Source organism: Cynocephalus volans, chromosome 6, assembly GCF_027409185.1.
Source record: "Cynocephalus volans isolate mCynVol1 chromosome 6, mCynVol1.pri, whole genome shotgun sequence".
Classification (NCBI taxonomy): domain Eukaryota; kingdom Metazoa; phylum Chordata; class Mammalia; order Dermoptera; family Cynocephalidae; genus Cynocephalus; species Cynocephalus volans.
Window position 1 is genome coordinate 137,456,699 of NC_084465.1, and position 19,340 is coordinate 137,476,038.

At 34.7% G+C, this 19,340-nt stretch overlaps 1 protein-coding gene across 1 annotated transcript in view; it reads left to right on the forward strand.

The window, feature by feature from the left end:
- The window catches only part of MRC1 (mannose receptor C-type 1), an 84,239-nt gene that overhangs the window by 64,566 nt on the left and 333 nt on the right, over positions 1-19,340 (forward strand). Inside the window, exons 23-29 of the mRNA XM_063100283.1 lie at positions 622-724; positions 3,659-3,891; positions 6,712-6,877; positions 7,642-7,791; positions 12,713-12,826; positions 13,363-13,527; positions 18,499-18,540. Of these exons, the coding sequence (XP_062956353.1) occupies positions 622-724; positions 3,659-3,891; positions 6,712-6,877; positions 7,642-7,791; positions 12,713-12,826; positions 13,363-13,527; positions 18,499-18,540 (973 nt within the window). The remainder of the gene's footprint in view (positions 1-621; positions 725-3,658; positions 3,892-6,711; positions 6,878-7,641; positions 7,792-12,712; positions 12,827-13,362; positions 13,528-18,498; positions 18,541-19,340) is intronic.

Here is a 19,340-nt window from a genome sequence, read left to right on the forward strand (position 1 = left end):
TAATAATACTTTTATAAATTGAGTCAGCAATGAAAAATATAGATTGTGCTCATTTCTCTTTAATAATAGGATACCTATTTCTGGGTTTGGATAGTGATAATTCATGTGGAGAGGATATTGTGTCCTCCTAGTATAAGGGTCACTTTATTTTCTTCATTACAGTTATCTACAGTTTGGGTTCCTAAGTATTGACAGTGATTAAAAAATTTCTATCTCCAAAATTTATCCCAATCTGTTTGGTTTTCAATTCAGACAGCAAAGTTCAAATGTGAGGGATTTTCATCGAAGGTACAGTTGGGTGAAAAGTAACAATGATTAAAAATACTGGGCCGACCCCTTGGCTCACTCGGGAGAGTGCGGCACTGGGAGCGCTGAGGCCGCAGGTTCGGATCCTACATAGGGATGGCCGGTGCGCTCAAAGGCTGAGCGCGGTGCGGGCAACAAGGGTTCCGATCCCCTTACCGGTCACACACACACACACACACACACACAAAATACTGTAAATTAGGACAATCTTAAAATTTCAAAGTTAGGAAGAATGAGGGATTTTTTTGGCATATTAGCGAGTTGATTTAAATAATAGTTGATTTATACTTCCCTTTCTTTTTCATAAATATACAGGTGGACTGTGTTGTTATTCTTGGAGGCAAATTAAGGGAGGCAGGAAAATGGATGGATGATACCTGTGACAGTAAACAAGGCTATATATGCCAGAAACCTTCTGGTAAGTTCTACCAAACCTTGCCTTCCTGTAAGGCCTGGTTTTTTTTAATGAACTTTAAAATATATAATCATTCTCTTGCACAGGGTTGTTTGATTCTCGCTTTAATTCACGTAAGTCTGTGACAGACAAAAAGGAAGATGTTTTCTTCCTTTATTCATAAATTTGTTCCCTGATTTAATACCAGAATGCTTTGTGCAGATTAAAGTTTTCCTAATTTTGTTAGAAATTTGGAATATTTGCCTACCTGTACCTTTTTTTATGTCAGAGCAGGAATACATCAGTCCAAATCCTCATTATGTGTTTAATATTTTGTGTCTTAAAAAATGTAGATATCTGATTTAAGTTTCTTTTTTCATCTTAGGAAGCCTGAATGTGGTTACATGAGTATAAGACAGAGTAATGTGTATCTTTACTGTGAATCAAGAATGATGGTTGTATACATTTTAGTTTCTAGTGAAATTTGAATAAAAATATCTAGCTACACAACAGGGTCAGAAATTAAGAAATAGATTAGAGGTGAGGGTGGAAAGTAGGGAAGGTTGCTGTCATCTTGAGTACAGATCTTAGCAGATGATTTTGAGTTAGAAGGTATTTGTTCTCCCAGATCTAAAAGATTTTTTTCTACATTTTCTAAGGTATCAGGGAACTAATGTCAATTTATGACAATGACTGAAAATCACTTAAGCTATTTTCAGATGATTGGAAAGTATTGCAGGGGTTCTAACATTTTCTTAATCTGAAAACTGGCCCAGACCAGGTCACTTTTCTCTTTATACTACATTCTACAGCACAAGAGCCTTAGGCCACCAGTAATGTCAAAGCATCCCCTCTAGGCCTCTGTTCTTTGGGAAAGGGAGGAAACTCCTTCCAGGAGTGAATGGTGATTCACAGACTTATTTAAAGTCTTCTTTTTCTTCTACTTATAAAATAACTGGTAGAATATTTTGCCATGAATAAAAATACTTTGAAAATTTTTAATAATTTTAGATTCAGTGTTAAAGTGAAAAAAGGAAGTATGTTAAATTTTATAAACTATAAATTATTAAAAAGCACTATGCTCCCCCATTTAAAAAACAAGAATAAAAAAGACTATGGAAATGTATCAAAATAGGAATAGTAATTATCTCTGAGTGGGATTAAGGGTGACTTTATTTCCTTCAGTACAGTTTTCTGCATTTTTCAAAACTTTTACAATATATACATATATATAAAAGACTATTTTGAAGAATATACGACATGTTCTTTGCTGAAATTTTAGAAAATACAGAAAAACATGAAGAAGAGAAAACATTACCTGCGATCTATTCACCTAGAAATTATCTCTCAATATTTAGTTTTTTCCTTATAATTTTGTCTATGAATATTTTTATAAACAAGCTAATTGGACTGAGGAGCTAAGTTTCTGAGTTGTATATAACCTCCCATGAAACTGTTTTTCGTTTTGTTTTGTTTTACTGAAAGCTTCATTTGTCACTTTTAATGGTCTTAAAATTTCCCAGTGACCTTAAGACAAACCCAGATCTGCCCAAGCCCCGGTCTCTTGGTTTAATGATCTTATATCAACACAAGATGGCAGCAACAGCAGAAGAAAGAAGCCCTTTCTTTTGTTGAAATGAAGTTATTGCTCACCAAACATGATCAAAAGAAAGTTTGGCACTTCTTGTAGCACAGAACAGAGCAGACGGTGGACTGGGTCGGTATTAAGTGGAGCAGGTCAGAGAACTGGCCAAGACAAAAACTGGTAGGCAAGGATATATAGAACCTTAGACCTGGAGTTGGCTAGTTTTTTCTCTACAGAGAAAGATTGTAAATATTTTAGGCTTTGTGGTCTGTACAGTCTCCTTTGCAACTGCTCAGCTCTGCTTGGGTCATAGACAATCACAGACAATGCATAAATAAATGAGTGTGACTGTGTTCCAATAAAACTTTATTTATAGGCACAAATTTGAATTTCATATAATGTTTCCATGTCATGAAATAATATTCTTCTTTGATTTTCCCCCCTCAATTATTTAAAAGCCATTTGTAACTCATGGACCACAAAGCCAGACAACAGGCCAGATTTCATCATCTGGCTGTTGCTTGCTGATCTCTGACCTATGACATCAGCTAAGTCATGCAGAACAAGCTCTTTTTTGGTTCTTGACATAACGTTGTCCAGACTACAGATAAGCTTAAAAAAAAACAGTGATTAGAAACCCATGCTAGGAGTTTGAGGAGGAAAGATCAGAAAGCTGAAGTGACACTGGCTCACAACGGCTTCAGCCCCTGGGTCAGTTTGGGTAAGATGTTGGGGCCTAGGTGAAAGGTAAAGGACATCATTAAGGGTAATTGAACCTGAGATCAAGGTTAAATGAACCAAGGACTTGTGTGTGGCTTTATTCCAGAACCTAAGCCAGTCTCCTGAATGTGCATTCTTTACTCACAAATGGAGTCAAATAGATACAAATAGATAGATGGAGTGGAAGAAGCAGGGAAAGGGGGAGGAAGACTGTTCTTGACTTTGACATTTGACCAAGCTGGAAAAATGAAGATTAGTTATGACAGGATGATTGATGTTCTTTAATTTGTGGGATTAAATGATGGGATTTCTCTCACTCAGATGCTATATCACATTGAATTTGCAATACTTTTTGTTTTTTAGTTTGAAACTTGATCATATATCTACCTTAATATTCTAAGTAGAGTTTGGAAATTTTAAAGAGTAATTAGACACGTGGTTATAAAATAAAGCTTTGTTTTCTGGTGCAAAATGGCCCATGAAAATATTTCTGACACCTGGCGGTTTGGATTTATGTTTTGATTGTTTATGAGATATACTAGTTATGTACTGATGGTACCCAATTGATGTTTATTGATAGTGCTAATGAAAATAATATTTCTATTCCAGACCCTTCCTTGATAGTGCTAATGAAAATAATATTTCTATTCCAGACCCTTCCTTGCCTAATTCTCAAGCAACAGTTCCAACAAATGGCTTTATTACATATGGTAAAAGCAGCTATTCACTCATAAAATTAAAGGTACCATGGTACGATGCAGAGAAATATTGCAAGGCTCACGATTCCCTTATTGCTAGCATTCTGGACTCTTATGATCAGGCCTTTGTGTGGATGCAAATGCAATCGTCTAGTGAACCTGTGTGGATCGCCCTGAACAGTAACTTGGTAAGATGCAGGAAACACGTGCAACTTGACATGATTGATAAATTGTGGTTGAATATGATTCTTTTTCAGTTCATTCTGTTGAATGCTTGCTATGTGTCAGAAACTGTACTGGGCAGTGTGAATGGGACTATCAGAAACTGTACTGGGCAGTGTGAATGGGACTATCATGGACAAGACCCAATGTTTCAGTGATCCTGTGCTTTCAAGGATCTGGCAAGCTAATGATATGTGTCAGAAATCAAACTAAGAATTATTGAACTGACATTAACTCTTCTATTGCTTTTGAATATTAAAATGATATTCTGCATCTAAACTATTTTATTTATTTATTTCCAGTGTCATGATTACAACTATGCCATGGGAATTAAGAAAGTGGGCCAGTGATGTCATTGCTGGGTGATGGGGATAACTTTTATGTTATGTAGCAAGTCATTCTGGAGTTGTTATAAGTTTTTTTTTTTCCTTTTTTTGTATATAGGAGATACATTCTTTTTTTCAATTTTAAAGGATTTATTTTATTATTTTTTATTGGTTATGAATATTCATGAGATACAAAGCTGATTATCACCCCTCGTGCCCAAGATGTGAGGGCCATAAATGCTTATATCAAAAGAATGGAAAGACTTCAAAGAAATGACCTAACACTATGCCTCAAAGAACTTGAAAAACAACAGCTAACTACCTAAAGGTAGTAGACGGAAAGAAATAATTAAAACCAGAGCAGAGCTAAATGCAATAGAGACCCCCAAAACAATAGAAAATCAACAAAACAAAAAGTTGGTTTTTCAAGGAGATAAATAAAATAGAAAAACCATTAGCTAGGTTAACAAAAAAAAAAAAAAAGCGAAAACCCAAATAACAAAAATCTGAAATGAAAAGGGAGGCATTACATTGTCTAATAATGATAGACATTATTATTAATTGGAAATTAATAATAAGCAAAACTCTGTAAACTATACAAATATGTGGAAACTAAATAATAAGCTCCTGAACAACCTATGGGTCCAAGAGAAATTAAACAGGAAATCAAAAAATTTCTAGAAACGAATGAAAATAAAGATACATCATACCAAAACCTGTGGGATACTGCAAAAGCAGTACTAGTAGGCAAATTTATTGCAATAAATGTTATAAGTAGTTGTGGAGCCTCTATCAATGTTTGAGAAATATTTGATTGCAGTCAATTTTCTGTATTCCATAAAAGAAAAAGGAATGCTGGCAGAGAATGGGGTGGAGTGAAGGATGAAGCATGGAACTTAGAGTGATAATAGAGTTACCAAACTCTCCCTAAAATGAGTCTTCTCTGATGACTTCTGATACACCTGTTCTCCTTCCGTCCAGCTGGTCAATCACCAAGCTTCCTGGTAGAGGAAATAGATGTGCCAGATTAAACAAGAATGTCAAAGAGAGGTATATACAGAGTGTTATAAGAGGGTAGAAAAGAGACTGGTTGGGCCAGGGGAGAGGAAGGACCAAGAGAGCTTCTCAGAGAAAGCCAAACCTTATAGATGTAGTCTAGGATGGTAAAACGTAAATAAGGAGTATCAAGAAGTGAAAAAATGATAGATGGGGGTAAAACTGGAAAGTGGATTGGTGTCATATTTTATAGTTTCCAATGCCATGATGCAGAGATAGAAATGTATACTTTATGCAGTGAGTATTTCCTAAGTAAGGAAGTAAATATTTAAATCTATTTCATAACAATTTCTGTGATTAACTTAGGTAAGACTTTGAAAATTTCTGTTGACTATGTTTTTAATAATTAACTTGATAAGTCATTCATTTTCTTGTCACATAGTCACAATTCTCTTATAAGTTTAAAATAGAGTTTTATTTATTTTTAGAAAGATTAAATAGTTTTCCACTATACCAATATTTATGACTAAAACAATACTGTTTTCACTACTATGGAGTTAAGATTATGAAAGCATTATTTGATTAAACATGGTAGATACTACAAAATTCTAACTAGAGATGATGCATGGTTTTGATTTTGTCACTGGATCTTTGGTAGTTGACTTGGTAAATAAAATGATACCTTTAAAAAGGGGATAATTGAATATTTAAAAAATTCAGTTACCTCTGATTGGTGTTATATATCATCTGTTTTTAGGCACTACCTGTTAAATCTCTTTTAGATTGTTAAATGGATACTACTGATAATTAAATTTTTGATGTTATCATTTATTTTCTATGTAACCATAAATTTGTTTGACTAAATTTAATTGGAAATTAAGTGTGCAAATGGAATAAAACAATCAGATTTTTAAAAAATGACATCATTATTCACGTAATTAAAAACCCACCTAACTGAAAATCCTTTGTTATCTACCCATGTAACCTTAACTAAGTCATTTGTCAGTGGGTCTATCTCTACAGCAGAACAATAAGATCAGAAGAGATTAGCATTTCTCTCAGGGGCCCATGAATCCAATGAAAATTACTTCATTTTTATTATAATTTCAATAATTATATAAGAAATATTTTATTTTTGTTAAGATAAAACTTCTTTTTTTTACCTTGGCAACCTGCAAACAAAAGTTTCATGGAATAAGACAGAATTTCCTAGTGGGTCTTTTTCAAAATAAATCCCTAGGATGTATTGCTGGGGATAGCCAAGAAATAATCATTTTTAAGAAAGGCTGTATTTACTGAATTTGAGTTTTTAGAAATAATTTATAATGCTCTTTTTATTCTCAAATGGTCAAGATTCTATGTCAAGTCACGGTCTTAAATATACTTTTTATTCTTCACTTTGTTCTTTTGGTGTTTTCTAAATGAAGCATGGCTTCACGTTAATGGTTGTTTTTGGTTTTGCAGACCAGTAATGAATACATGTGGACTGATAAATGGCGCATGAGGTACACTAACTGGGCTACTGATGAGCCCAAACTGAAATCGGCGTGTGTTTATGTGGACCTTGATGGCTACTGGAAGACAGCATATTGCAATGAAAGTTTGCATTTTCTCTGCAAAAGATCAGATGGTAATTAAATATACAAAAACAATCAGGGAATTTGAAATTTTCTGAATAAGCTACTATACGCCATTGTTGATATTATTATGTGTCTTGGGTAGCTAAGGAGACAAAACACAATCCTGTACATAACAAAGGATTGGCTTGGCTATAAACCAGTATAAATAGATGAAAACAATGGAGATAGAACGTTTTCATCATTTCTAGAATTTATTTGCTCTTTATAAATCTCTGAATATTTATTATTGAGGTTATCTTCTGAACAGGTGATGACAGATTCCCCAGGAAATTATGCTTACTTTGTTGTTGACAGTACATCTATATCAAAAATCTTTATCACAGTGCATGTATTTTCCTCAGGATCAGTGATATTATGGACACAATCCTAGAATTCTAACTATAACATTTAGTTTTATCACAGGTGCCATTAATAGCTAAGAAGGGTTTATAAGGGTTAGGTTCCTAGAAAAGGAAAATAGTGGCTTGAAAGGGGGATCTCTCTTTTTTCTTTTTTTTAATGTAACATCTTTGTAGGTGTCTATAGATCTACAGTCTTATGAGTGTGATTGATTGCCACATACTGCACTATTAAAGTGTATTTAAAATTTTTAAAATGATAAAAGAAAACCCAATAATAAAAATCCATATGATAATAGTTAGAAGTTTTTAAAATAATGATATGTAATAAAATTTTCTTTAGCTGCTAAAATATTATTCTGCATAAGACAGAAACTTCAAATATTGCTTTACCTTAAGTGTCTTTTTATTAACAGAAACACCTTCCACTGAACCCCCACAAATGCCTGGCAGATGCCCAGAATCAGAGCACACAGCATGGATTCCTTTCCATGCTCACTGCTACTATATTGAGTCCTCATTTACAAGAACCTGGGGCCAGGCTTCTCTGGAATGTCTTCGAATGGGTAAGTACTACATTTCTTGAAAGAAAATCCCATAATCATCTATTCTGGAGCCCTGTGATACTAATAACACTACACATTAAAAGTACAAAGAATGTAAAAACACCTGCTTATTTTATAATGATTTATTTTGTTCATTTACCGAATAAATTTTTCTTCCTTTCTCCCTAATGTTCAAAATTGTTAGGTGTCTCATTTACGGGTTATCTGGAGTGTTGTACTCACCTCTTACCACTGACAAGCTCAGGTTTTACAAGTGTCCAAGAACCATTTTACTATCAATAGAAAAATATTGGGCCGGCCCTGTGGCTCACTCAGGAGAGTGTGGTGCTGGTAGCGCCAAGGCTGCGGGTTCGGATCCTATATAGGGATGGCCAGTGCGCTCACTGGCTGAGCGTGGTGCGGACCACACCGTGCTGAGGGTTGCAATCCCCTTACCGGTCAAAAAAAAAAAAAAAGTATTTACATCTGGTTACTGTATTTTTGAAGAAAAAACAAAACCCAAATATGCACAACAAAGATGAATGGTATTCCCCCTGAAATAAAAAATGTCCAATAAAGTTAATTTTTCAGGGTGCATTTAAAAGCTACTTAGTTAATTATCACTGAATATATTAATGAATTATTCTTACTACATTTTTATTATGCCTAACTCAGAGTTCTTCATGCAACAGTGGTGTGCAGGTGTTATATTTTCATTTCCTTAGGTTCATCCAAAAATCAGCCTTGACTTGACTTTAAATTTGGAGTGATATGAAATCTGCTTTGTCAGTTTTGATTCATTTATTTTGGGGCACTGTTGTTAAGTACATATATGTCTATAATTGGTATGTCTTCCTTATGGACTGAAACTTTTATCATTATGAAATGTCTTTACTGTGTCTAGTTATAATATTTATCTAAAGGTCTGTTTTGTCTAATATTAGTATAGCCACTTCATTTCATTCTTAGGTTTGTTTGCTTAGCATTAACTTTTTCCATGTTTTTGCTTTCAACCTATTTGTGTCTTTGAATCTCAGGTGTGTCTTTTTTAGACAGCATGTAGTTAGTTGAATCTTTCGTATTAAGTATGTACATTTTTCCAATCTCTCTTTTTTGATTGGAGTGTTTAATCCATTTACATTTAATGTAATTACAGATAGGTAGGATTTAACTCTTCCATCTTGCCATTTGTTTTCTACTTATCTTATGTCTTTTGGTTCCACTATTTCTCCATTACTGCTTTCATTTGTGTTAAATAGATTATTTCTATCATACCATTTTAATTTCTTTGTTTCTTGTACTACATATTGTTTAGTTGTTTTCTTACTGGTTATCCTGGGAATTAGAATTAATATCTTAATTTGCAATAGTCTAGTTCAGATTAATATAAATTTCAATTTCAATAGTGCACAAAAACGTTGCTTTCATATAGCTCCATTCCCTGTGCCCTCCTTCATGCTATTATTGTCATACAAAAACATCTTTATATGTTGTATACCTATCAACACAGATTTACAATTATTCTTTTATATGGTTATCTTTAAATCAGATAAGATTAAAAAAAGAGTTATAAACAAGAAATACATTTAGCTGTCTTTTATATTTACCTGTGTGTAGTTACCTTTACTGGGGCTCTTTATTTCTTTTATGTGCATTTGAGTTACTGTTGTGTGTCCTTACATTTCAGCCTGAAGGATTCTCTTTAGTATTTCCCATAGTGACAAATTCTTTCCATTTTTGCTTATCTAGGAATGTCTTTCTATTTCCTTCGTTTTCTAAGGATTGTTTTACTGGATAGAAAATTCCTGGTCTGTAGTCATTTTCTTTTAGCCTTTTGAATATGTCATCTGACTACTTTCTGGCCTCCATGATATATGATGAGAAATGAGTGTCAACATCCCTATACATAATGAGTCACTTCTTTCTTGCTGTTTTCAAGACTGTGTCTCTGTCTTTTGATAATGTGATTATGATGTATATAGACGTGGATGTTTTAGATGTGGTGGGCACAGATTTCTTTAAGTGCCTAGAACTAGTTAGTCTCCCAGGTTTTGCTGAGGGATCTCTCTGTGTGTTGGGATTTGCCTTCAACACTCATCCAGGCAATTTAAAACTCTGCCTTAGCCTTCACCTCCTGCTTGTACAGAGCCTCAACGTCAGCCAGAGGTGAGAGGTTAGGACCTTCTCAAGTCCTTCTCAGGTATGCTTACAACCTTGGGCATGTACACATCTCAATGCATGCAATGGCTTGATTCCTAGGAATATGTCCATGCTTTTTAAAGTCATCTATGGACATCTCATCTTTTTCTTTTAAGTTTTTTGGTTAGTTTGTTGTTTACCCCAACTATTTTCACTGCCTTAGGCAGCTACAGTGTAGACTATTGCCACCGATAGTTTTTGACAAACACTCTCAGCGATTCCCTTAAAGGTGACTTGATACTTTTCTCTTCCTGTTTTAAACTATGCTGTTGGTAGGATTTCAGTGCAGGAAATCAGTGCAGCCGTTATGGAAAACAGTATGGAAGTCCCTCAAAGAACTAGAGATAGAACTGCTATATGACCCAGCAATCCCATTGCTGGGTATATACCCAAAGGAACGGAAATCATCATGTTGAAGGAATACCTGCATTCCCATGTTTATTGCAGCCCTATTTACAATAGCCAAGTGTTGGAATCAACCTAAATGTCCATAGACAGATGACTGGATAAGGAAAACGTGGTATATATACTCAATGAATACTACTCTGGCATAAAAAGAATGAAATTCTGTCATTCACAGCAACATGGATAAACCTAGAGAAAATTATGTTAAGTGAAATAAGCCAGGCAGAGAAAGAAATACCACATGTCCTCACTCATATGTGGGAGCTAAAAGAAAGAAAGAAAAAAATGAATCACAGTAATGCATTAAACTTTCAAAAAAAAAAAAAAAAGAACAAACTGGTTATTAGAGGTGGGAAAGGGGGAGAGGAAGGGGGGGGTGGCAAAAAACTAGTTAAGGGTCACAGAGATTGATCATGTTTTATAAATATGAGTATACTAATTATCCTGATTTGATCACCACATATTGTACACATGTACTGATTTCGATTTTGTACCCCCCCAAAATATATAATCAGTTACCTTTCAATAAAAAAATTGTCAAAAAACAAACAAAACACTCTCAGGGACAGGTCTGTATTGAGAGAGCTCTGAATCGGGTTATATAAATGCAAGCTTTCCAAGTAAGGTTTTTTAAAAGGTCAAATAATAGAAATTCTTGGAGAATGAGGTTTAGAAAGAGCTCCAACCTTGTTGTGACCCCATCCAGAGGCTTCTAGCCTGCTGATTTTCACTGTGATTGTGGGCCTGTTGGTTTTTAGGGCTACCACAGAGCTGGGGAGAAGGCAATGGGATTAGGACAAGTTAAGACATTCACAAAGCCTACTGTTATTACCAAGGTTTAATTATTTTTCTTGCATAAATGCTTCTTTGATTGTTGCAAGTCTCTGGTTAATTTTCAGCATTCTGTAAAAGTTGATTTTGACATATTTGCCAGTGTTATCATTGCTTTTACAGAAGAAAGAATTTTCAGAGGTACTTACTCTGCCATTTCTGATGATGCCACTTGAAGTCTGCTTTGAGCTTTTTAAATTTAAAAAAGTTTTTCTTTATGTTGCTAGTATTTTTTTTAATTTTGCCATAAATATCAAGAAACTGGGCTTTCAATTTTCATTGTGTTTTCTACCAAATACAGTGAAAAATTCTCATTCATCAAAATATGTCACAAATATTTTTAAATGGCTCATGTCTATGAAATAGATTTATTGATGATGGATTATGTAATTATACAATAAAAACAATCATCAGGAGGATAATTAAAGACCAAGTAACAGGGGATGCAGGCATATGTGTAAGTGCGGGCCCTCAAGATTCAGAATGCCTGTGTCATATCACAACTTTGTCCTACACTTGGGTTAGGATCTTGGTAAATTACTCATACTCTGTGCTTTAGTTTCCTTATCTATAAGATGGGGTAACAATAGTACCTATTTAATGAGGTTGTTGAAAAAATTTAAGGAGATAATGCTTGTAAAGTCCAAAGCAAAATGTCTGGCACAAAATGCTTAAAACGTACTAGTTATTATTAAGAACCTATAGATATTTACTATAAAATATAATGCTGACCCTTAATCTAGTCATTTAACTGGTCTTCCAGTTTCCTCTCTTTTTTTTTTACATTGAACAGCCCTATATGTAACAGCTGGATTAATACTCATAAAATATATCGCATCATTCTACTGCCTGAAAAGAACAAGTGTTTTTTATCACTGCATTGCCCTGAATCCTGCCCAGTCTCCTGCTGTCTGTAGTGAGACCTAACCCATACTTTTTTTTTTTGCTCACTGACCACACTGGTGCTACACGCCAGCCAGGCCAACACATCTCTGTTCCTGAAGTTCTGTGCTTCTCTTTTTCTCTGTCTGTCTTCTTATTACTTCCTCTTTCTGGGATTATTTTCTATCTTTCCTACTTGAAATCCTGTGTTCCTCTCTCCTTAAATTCTATTTCCTCCATCCTCTCTTTTAGTTGCTTCATCTAAAAGGAGTATTTATGCCCACAGCATATTGCCCTTAATATATCTGCTGTTACGTTCCTTTGTACTCTCAACTTACTATATGCTACTGAACCACAACTTTCTTATGATATAGTTCATGTTCTACTCGTTTTTGCATGTCCTATGGAAACTAGTTCAGTGCTTGTACACAAGTGATGCTTAAAAACCATATTTTCAGAATGAAAACTGAAATTCTGAGAAGACAAATGTTCACTCTTTGAAATTCTTCCCTTAAGTGGAGATGCTGGACTGATTTTTATTGCTCTTAATATCAATACTGTTTATAAAAATGTTTCTAGCTACTTAACTGTAATTTCATCAGATTTGTCCTTTCACACTTTTCAGGTTCCACTCTGGTTTCCATTGAAACTGCTGCTGAATCCAGTTTTCTGTCATATCACGTTGAGCCACTTAAAAGTAAAACCAATTTTTGGATAGGAATGTACAGAAATGTTGAAGGTAATTTTTGCAGAATGTTTATTTAATCACAAATATTTCAAAATGTTGCAAGTAAAACAAGGTTTTATTTCCAGAAAGTATTGCCTAAATAATGATTATTTTGTGAATTTTGAAAATTCAAGCATATTTTTATTTGAGATAAGAACTGAAAGTTTAAATGACTCTCATATGCTATCTTCAGAGTTGCTAACTAAAAAATCTTTTGTAGCTAAGTCAGTTTAAGAAGTTTAAAAAGCATTTTCTTTTCTTTTTTTTTTTTTGCCAGAAAAAAAAATCTAGGGAAGGATAAATGTAAATATTTGTACTAGTTAAAAAATACATTTTCATCTAAAACTATGTAATAGAAATATTCTTCTCAATTTTCTTCTCTGTAACAATTAGTCATTCTAGTCTTGCTGTTAAAAGTCTGGTTGTAAATGACTATCGATTCTTTTATTAAATAATATGCTTATGAATTTTGCATGAATATGCTGAACTTATTTTAATATGGGTCATTTTTAACTTTTTTTTTTGTTTTGGTTTTATTTGATGATAAGGAATGTGGCTCTGGATAAATGACAATGCAGTCTCTTTTGTCAACTGGAACACAGGAGATCCCTCTGGTGAACGAAATGATTGTGTAGCTTTATATGCATCTTCTGGGTATTGGCATAATATTCACTGTTCTGGCTACAAAGGATATATTTGTAAAAGACCAAAAAGTAAGTAGGAAGTTTGTCACATGCTACACATGTTCACAAGCCACCATTTCTTTCAAGTAATACAATGTCAGGTGTGGGATTACAATGTGATTACAGGCCCATTGCAAATTCTCTCCCTTTATTAGTGAAAATTAATTCTGCTGTGGTGATTAGTTGCTGTCTGCAGCTCTGAGTGAGAGACATTTTCTGTTCAGCTGTTATAATGGTTTTTGTTTATTAATACATTTATAATGGGATATCCATGCATATGGATCTGCCAAGTTGCAGGCAGTTGTGAGAGCCCATCTACAAAGCCTCATTGCCTGAGAGGATCAGGGGTGAGGTGGTCACCAGCCCGAACTAGAAGAGGCCAGGGTTTTGGAGAAAAACCGGAATTGACTATGAAATACCTCATGAAGAATGAGACCAGTTCAGTCTCCTTCTGAGTTCTAGTGAGAGACTGTGAAAGAAAAGGGGTCAGGGGAATTAATAATGCGCACCATGTGCCACTATCTGGACTTGAATACTATTTTGATGTCATTCCCCCTCACATAATATACTTCCCAAGAGATAAAATAATTATTAGATGACAGATTTTTTTTCCACTTATTAATTTTTTATTTCATTTTTACTGTGGTAAAAATATATAACATAAGGATTGCCATTTTAGATATTTTTAAACATACATCTGTCACCTCTTTGTGCTGGGAGCATTCAGTACCCTCTCAACTAGCTACTTGAAGTTATACAGTAATTCGTTGTTGACTGTAGTCTCCCTGTATTGCTGTAGATCTTATTCTTCCTGTCTACAATTTTATATCTATTTGCCATCCTCTCCCCCTCCTTCCTCCCTCCTTCCCTTACCAGTCTCTAGTAATCACTGTTCTACTTTCTACTACTGTGAGATTAACTATTTTAACGCTACATATGAGTGAGAACATATCATACTTCTCTGTCTGTGCCTGGCTTATTTCATTTAACATAATTTTCTCCAAGCTCATCCATGTTGCTACAAATGGCAGAATTTCATTTTTTTTATGGCTGAGTTGTATTACACCATGTATATATAGCACATTTTCTTTATCCAATCATCCATCAATAGACGTTTCAGTGTGTTCCAAATCTTAGCAATTGTGAATAGATCTGCAATAAACACTGGAGTGCCGGTATCCCTTCGACATGTAGATTTCCTTTACTTTGGATGTATACTCAGTAGTGGGCTTGCTGGTATGGTAGTTCCATCTGTAATGGTTTGAGAAACCCCCATATTGTTTTCCATAATGGCTATACTAACTTACATTCCCACCAACAAGGCATAGAAGTTCTCCTTTCTGTGCATCCTAACCAACATTTATTATTTTCAGTCTTTTTCAGAAGAGCCAATCTAACTGGGATTAGATAATATCACATTGTAGTTTTGATTTCATTTCTCTGATGATTAATGATCAAGAGCCTTTTTTTCATATACCTGTTGGCCATTTGTATGGCTTCTTTTGAGGAATGTCTATTCAGTTCATTTGCCCATTTTTAAGTTGGATTATTTTTTTACTATCATATTGTTTGAATTCTTTGTATATTCTGGGTATTAATCTCTTGTTGGATGTGTAATTTGCAAATATTTTCTCCCATTCTGCAGGGTTGTCTCTTCTCTCTGTTGGTTGTTTCCTTTGCTGTGCAGAAGCTTTTCATTTTGATACAATCCCATTTAAATATTTTTGCTTTTGTTGCCTATGCTTTTCAGGTCTTAGTCATAAAATTTTTGCCCAGTCCTATGTCCTGAGGCATTTCCCCTATGTTTTATTCAAGAGGTTTTATTGTTTGGGGTCTTATATTCAAGTCTTTAATCCATTTTGAGTTGATTTGGTATGAGGTGAGAGATAGAAGTCAAATTTCATTCTTCTGCATATGAATCTATGGTTTTCCCAGAACCATTTATTAAAGAGACTGTCTTTTCCCAGCATATGTTCTTGGCTCCTTTATCAAAAATCAGGTGGCTTTAAGTACATGGATTTATTTCCGGATTCTCTATTTTGTTCCATTGGTTTATGTGTATGTTTTTGTGCTGGTACCATGCTGTTTTGATTATTATAGCTTTGTAGTATAATTTGAAGTCAGGGAGTGTAGTGCCTCCCACTTTGTTCTTTTTTCTCAGGATTGCCTTAGCTATTCAGAATCTTTTGTTGTTCCACGTAAATTTTTGGATGTTTTTTCTATTTCTGTGAAGTATGTCATTGGTAGTTAGATGGGGATTGCATTAAATCTGTAGGTCACTTTGGGTAGTACGGTCATTCTAGCAATTTTGGTCCTTTCAATCCATGAGCATAAGATATTTTTTCTTTTTGTGTGTGTCATCTTTAATTTCTTTAATCAGAGTTTTATAGTTTTTCCTGTAGAGACCTTCCACCTCCTTGGTTAAATTTACTCCTAGGTATTTTATTTTTTTTGTTACTGCTATTGTAAATAGGATTGCTTTATTGATTTCTTTTTCTGCTAGCTCATTGTTGGTGTATAGAAATGATACTGATTTTTCTATGTTGATTTTGTATCCTGTCACTTTACTGAATTTGTGTATTGGGTCTAGGAGTTTTTTGGTAGAATCTTTAGGTTACTCTCTCTCTATGAAATCATGTCCTCTGCAAACAGGGATAATTTGACTCTCTCCTTTCCAGTTTGGATTCCTTTTATTTTTTTCTCTTGCCTAATTGCTTTGGCTAGGACTTCCAGTACTATGTTGACTAAAAGTGGTGAGAGTGGGCATCATTGTCTTATTCCAGTTCTCAAAAGCTGAAAGATTTTCCCCATTCTGTATGATGTTAGCTGTGAGTTTGTCATATATAACATTTGTTGTATTAAGATACTTTCCTTCTATACCTAATTTGTAGAGAGTTTTTATCATGAACAGATGTTGAATTTTATCACATGCTTTTTTCTGCATCTAACAAGATGAGCATGTTTTTTTTTTCTTTCATTCTGTTGATGTGGTGTATCACATTTATTGATTTGTGTATGTTGAACCATCCTTGCATCCCTGTGATAAATCTCACTTCATCATGGTGTACAATGTTTTTGATGTGTTGTTAAATTCAGTTGGCTACCATTTTATTGAGGATTTTTGCATCTATGTTTATCAAAGATATTGGCCTGCAGTTTTCTCTTTTTTCATGTTCTTGCCTATTTTTGGTATCAGGGTAATGTTGGCCTCATAGCATAAGTTTGGAAGAATTCTGTCATCTAAAGTTTTTTGAAATAGTTTAAGAAGTATTGGCACTAGTACTTCTTTAAATGTTTGATAGAATTCAGCAGTAAAACCATCTGGTTCTGGGCTTTGTTTTGTTGGGTGACTTTTTATTACTGACTTGGTCTTGTTACTTGTTACTGGTCTATTCAGGATTATGATTTCTTCTTGATTCAGTCTTGGTAGGTCATATATGTCCAGGAATTTATCCATTACCTCTAGTTTTCAGATTTATTGGCATATGCTAGTTCATAACAGTTTGTAATAATCCTTTGTATTTTGGTGGTATCAGTTGTAATGTCTTCTTTGTATTTCTAATTTTATTTACTTGGGTCTTTTCTCTTTTTCTTGGTTAGTCTAGCTAGTAGTTTGGCAATTTTGCTTATCTTTTAAAAGAACGAACTTTTCATTTGATTGATCTTTTGTATCGTATTTTTAGTCTCAATTTCATTTATTTCTGCTCTGATTTTTCTTTCTTTTTTTTTTTCTGGGTTTGGTTTGTTATTGCTTTACTAATCTCTGGCCAGGGATGTGGGGGTTTGTCAGTTCAGCAGGCTTAAGTTTGGCTTTCCAAACGTGTAGGACTGGAGTCACTACCAATCATTCCTAGGCCCAGCCTTCAAGCTGCTGGGATCAGGGCCTTATAGCCTCTTGTATGACTATGTTGGGATGGCAGGGGAGCCTTAAGGCTGGGGGAGAGCTGTGCCTGCTGGCACCCAGGCAGGAAACGCTCCCTCAGTGGCTCTGGTTTCAAGATGGCTCCATGCTGCATTGGCCTGGGTCACGAATATGGGAGGTGGGGAGCACACAGTCTGTGCTCCTATTATGGAGCAATGGAGTGCATGTATTCTAAGCTCCTCTCCACACTCAGCTCCAGGTTTGCAAGGGTTGTGGAATCCTGCAGTAGGAAGTGCAGGTCTCTGTGATAAGGATGAGGATTGGTGTGGGCCCTTGTACTACCTTTTCCCTGCAAGGGAAAGTCCCTCTGCACTGATCCCAGTGGTAGGGACTTGGTGATTGAGGCCATGTGCCTCTCTCTCCACTCTATGCTGCAATCCCAGGCTTTCATGCTCCACAGGGATCTTGCCAGTCTCCTGGTACACTCCTACACTCTACCACAGGTGCTCCTGTCAATATTTAGCTGTCTGTTAGTTGTTCTGGACATTTTCTGTGGGAGGGATGTGCCCTGGGCACCTCTAGTCAGCCATCTTGTCCTCCATCTCCTAGATGATAGATTTAAGTAAATGAATTAGATAAACCAACTTTTCTCCTGATAGGTTTTATTATCTTAGAATTATGCGGGTCTTTAGTTTTTTTTAAAAAAACTCTGTTCTAAGACAACTCACCCTCCGATGCAATGTTGGAATCTTATTTTACTTTTCATTCAAATACCTTATTACACCTTAGGCTTCAGTAGGCCAATTTCAAAACCACTAGCCTAGAATATTTTACTTATGTGTAGATTGGGTAGATTTTTAAGAGTAAGTATCAATGGCTCAAATGCAACTTGGAGGACTTTGCATATTTTCAGATCTTCCAATGTATTCAAACTCACCACACTGCTGGTGATTTTTATCTATCTATATCTATATTATATCATATCATCATACATCATATCATAGTATCATATCTACATCATATCATTATAAACCAAATATGGAGGGTTCCACAAATCTGTGAACCAAATAATATTTATTCTGTACATGCAATTATATGGATTTTCAAAAATATTTAATTAATTTCTTTTTTTTTAACAGTTATCGATGCTGAACCTACTCATACATCAGTTACAACAAAAGGTAAGACCATTATGAAATTTCAAGTTTAGTATCAGTAATATGTCAATACAGTCTGCTTTACAAGCCACAGTGATCCCTTCCTACTCTCCCTGCACTCTCAGTAGGATTGCTTAAGCATTCATAGCCTTTGGCATTATGTCACCAACCTACCTTAAATGACACTTTAGGAAAACTGGTCTTGGAGTCAGGTTGGTATTTGTACCATAAAAAGTTGTTGAAGACATTATTTGCTCTATTACAAAGAGTTGCCATGAAAGAGATGTCTCTCAAGAACTTTTGTGAGTTCTTTTCTTTTCTGAGCAGTTTTTAATTTTAAGTTTTATAGGCTACTTGAATTAAGTCAATGATCCTATTTCACTTATTTCTTTGACAGCAAAAGAATCTCAAAGTGAGATTGATGGCTTGACTGTAAACCCCTTATTAACCTCATGAGTGCTATTTGTTTAGTAATTATGCCCATGAGTTCATATTTTCACTACTCTCATTTTATCTTTTCCCTAATTTTTTCACTTGCTTTTAATTATCATCATCATTATTATTGCTGTGCTATTTACCTTCTTATAATGTATTTGTTAGCAGCCTTGAATTATTTTGAAACAAGGTATCCATATTTTAAAAACACTGGTTTACTGGCTCGAAGCTACACAGATGAAGTATTCTTGCAACTGAGTAATCATTTTAACATTCTGAATAATCTTCTATGTCATATAGGCTCTGATTTTCATGTCTTGCATTTCTGTTTGACAAATATCTGTTGAAAGAATATTCATGCATTTTAGTTTTTTCAGCAAGGAAAATAG